Source organism: Danio rerio, chromosome 6, assembly GCF_049306965.1.
Source record: "Danio rerio strain Tuebingen ecotype United States chromosome 6, GRCz12tu, whole genome shotgun sequence".
NCBI classification, from domain to species: domain Eukaryota; kingdom Metazoa; phylum Chordata; class Actinopteri; order Cypriniformes; family Danionidae; genus Danio; species Danio rerio.
This window is the reverse complement of record NC_133181.1, coordinates 25,356,445-25,365,932: the sequence shown is the minus strand read 5'-3', so window position 1 is coordinate 25,365,932 and position 9,488 is coordinate 25,356,445. Positions and strand designations below refer to the sequence as shown.

The following is a 9,488-nucleotide window of genomic DNA, read 5'->3' as shown; positions in this document are numbered from 1 at the left end:
TGAATAAAGTTTGTTGCCACAATTTACAGGGGGCCTTTAGAAGCAGCATATGATGTCATTTGAAGTTGATTTGTTTTCATTTTTGTTTTATTTTTGAGTTTGTTTTTGAACTAATGTGGTCCTGGGTTATTAAAAGAAAACAAATCAAATATCTTCTAATTTGTGTTCCACTTTTAATGCAGATTTTCAGTTGAAAGCTGTAATGTGCAACTTCTTAGATACTTTTAGCCCTTTAGTTGCTTTCTTCCCAGGAAGGTAATTTGTTTTCATGGGAGCAACTTTGTGTGTGGTAATTTTCAATGTGCAATCAGATTTTTCTTTTATTGTTAACTTAGAAATGAGATGTGTGTCTTTTTGGAAGAATAGTTTGTTTATTTTGAGCCATTCCATCTGCTGCAGTAAACCTCAAGAATAGAAATAATGCATAAGGTATCAGTTTACTGAATAAGGCCGTTTATAATTATGAGCACATCTGCAATGTAGACTGAATGCATTTCATAACATTTACCTTTCTCTGTGTGTGTTTTATTATCGCTATTATTTGTCTTTAGTTATTGTCATGTATGATGTGTACACAATGTCAATCGGAGAATTCTGGAGTCTTTGACTATTAGAAGTCCACTTTGTTTAAAAAAATAAAATGGTTTCAGCCTGTTTTGTTTGGCTGATCTATGGGTTCTGTTAAAGTCTGCATCAACCAGAAGTTGTAACTGTTTTTTTTTTCTAGTTCCTAGAAAAAGAGGTATATCAAATTTAAAAGTGGATGTGACTTATCTTGTTGATTGAATGTTGCAAAGTAGGAATTTCATTCAAAAAGATTTCATTTAAAAAGAGTTATTACAACCAACAGACACCTCCTCCTCACCATTTCTGTTGGTTGTCATAGTTAGTTAGTTGGAGGGGTGTGGTTAAGAAAGTTAACAGGCCCGTAGACAGAGGGGGTTCTAAGAACCCATCCCAGTACTGTCGAAGGTCCAGTATTTGTCCCATACATTAGCTCATTTGTCCTATTTTGACTGTTATGCCATCATAAATTATCAAAATATCCCACTGAAAAAGGCTTTATAAAGACCTAAAGTAAGACCTGCAAGTAAAGTCAACTTTCACTGTATTGTTGTTGAATATTTTAGAAGTAACTTTTATTCCAAATCTTGGACCTTGTTCTTGAAAGAAAAAATGACCAATAAAATGTTGTGTAGCCCATATTGAAGTTACTTATAATACAAATTAGGCTATTGTTGCTATCTATGAATTATCAAATGTACTTTTTATAAGACAGTCTACAAAAATCATGAATCATGCTCTATGTTATTATCATTATTATTAATTATTTATTATTCAAATGCCCACATTCTGACAGGGGAAAGTTTTTTGGGCAGTTTGTAATCTGCCTAATAAATGACAATAGGCCACAGTTTTTGTTTTAAAACTTTAACAGATTCCTATTTTTACCCCCTCGTGATATATGATGTAGTGAATTGTAACAGTAGTCTATTTTTCACATTTCTTTATTTTAAATCTTTAGAAAATATTTTTAGTACGTCAAAAAGTGTGACCATCTGTCAAACTAAAATTTCACTTAAAAACAGTATTTAAACCTCATAATTAAATAGAAAATAAGTTTAATAACTAAAAAAAAGTTTACTTTTTGAGGAAAAAAAAATAAATCACACCATTAACCAGGCTGGCTATGGGCTTGGTTAACCAATCCCAATGCATCAGACAGACATATGCATATGCGGACAGTGCATTTTCAGATATCAATTTTAGATAACAAGGTCAAACTTTTTTTTTTTTTAATGGCATGCACAGAAGAATTGTTCACCACAAAACTAGCAATCTGTTTATAATGTAGCATTACATGCTACATTATAACAAAGTCAACATGGTTTTGATTCCATGCATACTTTAATTACCCAAAAATAAAAATGTAGCCTACTTGTTATTTACTCTCCTTTAAGTGGTTATAAACAATAGTGAGTTTCTTTGTTTCTTTTTACTGTTTAACAAAAAAGATTATATTTGAAGAAATCTGAAAACCTGTGACAATTAACATTCAGGACAAACAAATACCATTTTCAAAATGTTTTCTTTTTTGTTCAACAGAAAAGAGAGACTCAGCAAGTTTGGAACACGAGGAGGGAAAGAAAATAATGACTATTTACTTTTTTGGATGAACTATACCTTTCAGGCCAACAACAAACTACATGTTTGCGGTTTACATTGTAATTTGTCGCCCCCCAGTGACCAGTTGGTAAATTATTATTTTCTGTAACTGCACACAGAAGACAAGCAGATATTGCAAATCATAATAATAATAAACGGGCACGCACGCTCATTTTAAGAGCATAATGATGAGACACTAATTGTCATATTTGCTGCATGTCAGTGTTGAAACCAGGTCGAAATTTGAATTCTGAGGTATGCTCCCATGCGCATGCGCGCAGCTCACAGCATCAGGAAACGAATCAACAAACGCCAGGATTCCGCGTGGATCTCTTAAGTAAGATCGATGAAACAAAATTGCAATTTCGTGATCTTTTTTTAACTAACGTTAAAAGAAGTTCGTAGTGAAGTTATCATTTGTGCAAAGTTGCAAACCGTCAAACATTTCAGCACAGCGATTTCAAAGAGGAGATGTAGGTGATAGCGTTCTGTGTTATTGTCATGTTACTTAATCTAAATTATCAATTTAATTTGTCCTTGTTTTCGTCTCTACGTTATTGTTTATTCCGAACAGCATGGATTCAGCATGGACTGCTCTTGATATGGAAACTCAGACTATGCTTAAAACAGCGATTAAAGGTATGCGAACTTTATCATGTGTCTTTCTCTGATGGTCTTTAAAAAAAGCTTTTGCAAGATTTTTAAACAACATGCCTCAATTTTTACGTTAAATCTTCAAATGGCAATTCACTCAGAAATGAAAATTCCATTCCTTCAAATTGTGTTAGGCTGTACTTCATTCAATCATTCATTCATTCATTCATTCATTCATTCATTCATTCGTTCAATTTCTTTTCGGCTTTGTCCTTTTATTAAATTGAGGTCGCCACAGCGGAATGTACCGCCAACTTATCCTGCAAATGCTTTATGCAGCATATGCCCTGCAACCCATCACTGGGAAACATCCATACACTCTCATTCACACACACCGTGGACAATTTTAGCTTACCTAATTTACATATACCACATGTCTTTGGACTTGTGGGGGAAACCAGAGCATCCGGTGGAAACCCACGTGAACATGGGGAGAATATGCAAACTCCACACATAAATGCCAGTTGATCCAGCCAGGGCTTGAACCAGTGACCTTCTTGCTGAGAGGCGATTATGCTACCCACTGCGCCACCGTGCTGCCCCTATACATTATTATTATTATTACTATTTTATATTATTATATTATATTATTATTGTTATTATTTATATTATTATTATTTTATTGCGCTTCAAAAAAACATTAAATGGCATGATTGAAAAAACAATGGTAGCCAAGACTAGAACAAAGAAATCCTTGAAGGTTTGGAGCCATTTTATGGTGATCAAAAGTTTGTACACATTTGGCTGTCCTGTCTTTTTAAGAAATGCATAACAAAGAAATAATAAATTATTGTATTTTACACCCCTTCCTCACAGATCCCAAGACAGTAGATTTGGAGAAGCTGTCTAATGCTGTCGTAGAACATTCTTTGAAAGACCTGTCATTCTGTAAAGATGCTGGCCGCATGTGTTATGCTGTTGTTCAGGTATATTTTTATGATGTTGTTAACTTGTGCTCTTTAATCTAGTCAAAGCAAAACAAAAACTGTTTTCATGACACAGCACTTTGCTTGTTATCTGAAAAAAACACACATTAAAATAAACTTGTGTTCATTAACTTCCTTGTATTTATATTTAATAGGCAGAGGCTCAGAAAACTGCATCCAGTGTGTTCAGGCGAAATCTGTTGAACCGTTTACAGCAGGAGTTCATTGCAAGAGAAGAGACAAGAAAACGCTCAATGCAGGAGTGGGTGTGTGTGGTCACATTTATCTGCAGCATTTTTGATTATATCAAGGTAAAATCTTACTAGTTTACCATTTCTTAATTGTATTGGGTGCTTGTTGTTTTTTTTTTATTTACCTGGCTTGTTTGTTGATTTAATTTTAGGTGAACAATTCTCCCATTGCAGCCCTTGTGGATCCAGTGTATGACTGCCTCTTTGGATTGGCTCAGCCTGATTCTTTGATGAATGAGGAAGAGGTAAGGGTATATTCAGACAAGCATTTGAAAGTTTGACTTTGGGAAGGAATGTGAAATTATCCTATGAAGCAATTTTTTTTACAACCCCAAATCAGAAAAAATGGGACAGGATTGAAATGGCTAATAAAAAAGAAAGTAGTGATTTCCAAATTTACTTGGAATTTTATTGCAGACAACACAACACACAATATTTAATGTTTTGCCTGGTCAACTTAATTTCATTTGTCAATATATATCCTTTCCTTTCATTCAGACCAACAACACATTCAAACAATGGGAACTAGAGCAGTTATTAATGAAGAAATAAGTAATAATATAGTAATCAGGTAAATTGGGTAAATAATAATGTAATTTGAAACCGGTGATGTCAACAGGAGATTGTAATTGTGGTTTGGTACAAAAGCAGCATCCATGTAAACAATTTGCTAACAAATATGTGAGAAAAAAAATATTTAAATGTGTAAAATTAATTTTCCTTAAAGAATGATAGGAAGACATTTGAATATTTCACATTTAACAGTGCATAACATAATTAAAAGATTCAAGGAATCTGGAGGAATTTTAGTGCGTAAAGCACAAGGGTGCCACATTCTTCACACATTACAAAGTCTTAGCTGCAGGAGAAAAGGATACAAGTATTTGACTGGCCTGTCTGCAGTCCTGATCTGAATTTCACCTGAAACACTTGGTGTCATCAGTCCCTAAATGTTTTTAAGTGTTAAATGTGAAAAGGAATGACAACATTACAAAGTGGTAAATGTGTTACTGTTCCAACATTTTTTGAAATGTGTTGCAAGAACCAACATTGGAATACGTGTTTATTTAAAAAATCATGAGAAACACACTAATGTGCTGCTGTATTGTCTGCAATGAAACACAAGACAAAGTAAATTTAGAAATCAGTTCTTTTTTACTTGCATTTTCCATACTGTCCCAACTTTTTCGGATATATGGTTGTAATATGTTGAACTGGAACCTTAACTTCATTTAAATTAAAGTGTGAGCTCAATCAGAAATTATGAAAATTATGTTATTGATTACTTGCCCTTATGTTGTTACAAACCCTTAAGACCTTTGCAAATTTTGAGACCTTTTTTGTTGTTGATATTTTAGTTGAAATCTGACTCTCATTCTTCATAAACAGCATAGGTCCCAACTTGTTTAAAGTACAGAAAAATGCTAGAGAACATACTCAAAGCAAACCATATGCAAAACAGAACTTCGGTGATTAAATATTGCAATATTTTGAAATTACAAAAATACTTTTGTGCACACATGAAACAAAAATAGCTTTTACCCAAGAGTTTCTTTTTTTCAGTATCAGTATATTGTGCTCTGATCTACACCCCTTATGCCTGCTTTGAAACAAAGCACAGACGCATCCGGGGTAATTTGTCAGAGGCCCGACACTGAGGGGAAGAAAATGTTGAATAAAGTCATTATTTTTATTTTATATGCACAGAAAAAGGATTTTTATAGATTGATAATATTCCGATTGAACCACTGGGGTCTGTTCTTCGTACCTCACTTAAAGGATCTAAGATGATTTGACAGATCCTGGATCTTTTAATCTCGATTACTGATCTCTCGCTAATTTGGTTCTTCAAACAAGTTCGCGAATCAGATTAGAATGTCTGGATAACTGATCTGAGATCGCTGCGTGTTTTGTGAAGGACAGATCTATCGATCCTCGAAATCATGATCAGCAATGCAACGGTTGGCTGACGGCACAGCAGCGTAATGACATCATCCGATTGATATTCAATTCTCCATGTGAGCAAAATTACATCAAATCAGCAGTAAACCGTTTGTTAAGTATGACACGCAATAACTTTCCACATTTGTTGTGAGCGGCAGGCTTTACACTTTCATGTGTCAGTATTAATCATGTATTTCAATGCATATCAATGTATTAAGTTCTGCATTTACAAAAGATTTTCTTTATTATAGTAGTCATTTTTTTAATCAATATAAAGAATAACGGGATGTTTACAAAAGCATTTTGATATTGGTAAAGGCGTCTGCAACTTTTGTAAAGCATAATCACTGGCATATTAACTGTCAAAACATGTTTATGACTGCATTTATGTATTATTTCTTTTTTTAAAGTCACATATTCTGTATTATTATTATTATCATACACAAATTGTACTAAAGCGATCTAAAAAGTTCTTACCAATAAGTTTTCTCTTTGCACCACCAGGTGGCAGTCTTTGTACTTTCATTACGGGGGTGCAGATTGCATAAGTTTCATTAATATATAACTTTATTCATTTTATTAATAACTTTATATATATATATATAAATATATATATATATATATATATATATATATATATATATATATATATATATATATATATATATAGTTAAAAATGTTTACTATTTTCCCAAGTGTATATAACTACTACTGTAAGAAAATATCAGAATTCGGTACATGCTTTCTTTATTATCTTTGCCTGAACTGAGCCGATCTAATCCTGTTTATATAAATTAAACCTGCTTCCGATCAGGTTTAAGCTAGCATAACTGTTGCTATGACAACAACTCTCGGATCAGCTTTGAAGAACGAAACGATCCTGGATCGTGTCAAATCGTCAATATCCAAATCCAGCTAACTGAGTAATCCACATACAAAGAACGGACCCCTGAAAGCCTATGGTCTGTTTTGAGGTACTTTAAATGAGTCTGGAACCTTACTGTGTATAGCTATGTTTCTATCCAAAGATGTGAATTAAATTTATGTGCATAACTGGAATATCGCATGCAAATAAAGTTTTCATCCAAGTAGTCAAACAGAACAAAATCATCACTTTCTGATTATTTGGCACCAAATATCAAAAGTAAAAATGGAATTTGCTGCGTTAGGAGAAGCTGTGTGAATTTTTTCTGTTTAATTAATGATTTGCGCCTCAGAAGGCAATGAACGCATGGTGGCGTTTGGTGGCATCAGATGCAGAGTGCCGACGCTCTTTACAATTTTGGAGGTAATCTTATAATAACACTAATACTGATGTTTTAGAATGACCAGCATTTCAGATGTTTTACAGTGTGCTCAGCCTGCTGGTTTGTTCATTCACATACATTTTTACCATTAAATGATCTTATATAAAAGAATAACTTTTTTAATGAGCATACTGAAATTTGTTCGATAAAAGTGTTTCTACTGTAGTTTATGCTCATCTTTTTCTTATCGAATAAAAAGTTTGTTACTCAGTAATGCGCATATGTTTTTATGCACATTTTTAAAATTGATGCCCATCATGCCGCAGGAAATGTACCTTATGTAAAACGAGAGCGCACTTAAATGTATCTTCATTTGTTTTCTGAACAAATGCCTCTGGGGCTTGGCGCAAGATGAGGTTGAGCATTAATAACAATTTTTATTTTTGGATGTTGTTAAATGATTGACAGATTATGGACTACAGGTTGTAAGAAAATAAGAGGACAAATTGTGTTTGATATTCTTTTATATCACAATTCACATAAAACAGTCTGAGAAAAACTTAAGCAGATTTTGATGTGCCTATTCCAGCTGACATTTAAGAAAAATAGACTTGTTGGTCTTTGTCTGTGCATTAACCTAAACATGCATATCATCACTCATCTAGGCTCATACAGCACACGCAGAAATCCACAGATGTTTGAGCCCATCATTCAATCTACTTATTTACTTGTATTAATCTGTATATTTATTCAGTTTTCTATTAATTTCAGTGATATATTTTTCAATAAGGTGGAGATGATTTTCAGATAAATGCAATTTGTAAAATCATATTTTCCATCTTTTAGTCAATGTATCTTATGAGAGACCCATTGTAACTTTTTCAAAACAAGTGGTTCTTATTAGATTTTAGTTGCATGTTTTGTGTTTTTTTATTTATTTTTTTGTTATATGTTATATTTTCAGTTCTCAAAGTCATGCTGCAAAGTCAGCAGATTCGGTCGTTATTTTAAATGTAGTGTATCAGGATTGTGTTTATACTACAGTACTTGCATTTTACAGGATATTCCTTAGTTGCTGGTGGTGTTATGGCCTATTTTATAATTTAAATATAAAATAATATATGGTTTATAATTAAAAATATTTTTCATACTTTGACATTAAATGATTTTCTACCAGGTGGACTGCCTGGTTGTACAGCTACATCGTGTTGGCGAACAGCTGGAGCAAACAAATTCCGAGCGCATGAATCAGCTGTTTTACTTGCTGCGAGATGGTTTTCTCCTTCAGGAAGACCTCAGCTCAATGACAAGACTCTTGCTCTTAGAGATCCTGGAGTTCAGGGCCAGTGGCTGGACTCTCAGTGAGACCGCTCACAAGTATTACTACAGTGAAGTAGCTGACTGAGGAGAGAATGTGCTTTCTTGTTAAAGTTTTAAAATGTTCAGTGTTCTCAGAATGTCTGAAGAGTACTTCATGGGATCCCATGTAGGGGTACTGTAACAGTACGGCAGAGCTCGTTCATGCATATGCATGTGTTGTGTTCAGCGTTTCAGTTTAGCTCAGAATGTTTAGGTCTTTTGAGGACAATGTGTTGAGTCTGCACTGGATGAAGTTTTGATGCAATAAGAAAAGCAATCACTACCAGCCGTAAAACTGTCACCAGCAGTATTCTTGATTTGTGGATTACATTTTTAATTGTCAAATTGTTCTTAGTGGTTTGACACCGTGTACGTTTTGTATGTACACATTCAACATTTTATAGCACAGGATTACTGCAACCTTAATAGGAGCTTCTCTAGTCTTAATCTGGGTTAATACTTTGTTTCTTAATTTATACAATTTTTATATTGTTCAAGTTGCTGTGTGAGACAATATGGTTGAAAACATGTTCATGTAAGTTGTGCTAAGTTATTTTGAATAAAAAAAAAAATTGAAAATGAAACATTTTCATTGTGTTTATAAGCTTGTGTGTGCCTTTTTATTTAATATATTAATCTTTCTCAAAAGTTGTTCTAATAGCAGTTTCAGAAATGATATGTTTGATAATATTATTCAATTGATTGGAAAGAAATAAATGGGTTTGAAAGACATTTTGATCTTGAGTAAACCATTAATTTAAAATGAATGAACAAACATTTATATGAGTAAAGTGATGATTGTTTCGTTGTTATTCTCATTTCCCCTTTATTTTATGGTTAAAAAATAACAGGTTATTACATAGAAAAACATCTTCTTGGGGCAACATTTATAAATCGTATACGAATATTTCACATATGGAAAAAAAACAATATAATACAAT

At 33.2% G+C, this 9,488-nt stretch overlaps 1 protein-coding gene across 2 annotated transcripts; it reads left to right on the top strand.

The window, feature by feature from the left end:
- Positions 1–731: 731 nt before the first annotated feature.
- mif4gda (MIF4G domain containing a) lies at positions 732–9,131 on the top strand. 2 transcript variants are annotated; one of them, XM_005166179.6, is made up of 6 exons: positions 732–2,503; positions 2,741–2,805; positions 3,637–3,746; positions 3,902–4,057; positions 4,150–4,242; positions 8,366–9,131. In XM_005166179.6, exons 1-6 carry the CDS (start codon positions 2,424–2,426, stop codon positions 8,591–8,593), a joined length of 732 nt encoding a protein of 243 aa, XP_005166236.3. In that variant the 5' UTR covers positions 732–2,423; the 3' UTR covers positions 8,594–9,131.
- Positions 9,132–9,488: the final 357 nt, after the last annotated feature.

Bases quoted from the DNA above. Each gene is read 5' to 3' on its own strand.
- mif4gda (XM_005166179.6), top strand. From the start codon at position 2,424: ATGCTCCCATGCGCATGCGCGCAGCTCACAGCATCAGGAAACGAATCA. The intron at 2,806-3,636 runs GTATGCGAACTT...CCTTCCTCACAG, and splicing joins GCTTAAAACAGCGATTAAAG to ATCCCAAGACAGTAGATTTG. The intron at 4,243-8,365 runs GTAAGGGTATAT...ATTTTCTACCAG, and splicing joins CTTTGATGAATGAGGAAGAG to GTGGACTGCCTGGTTGTACA.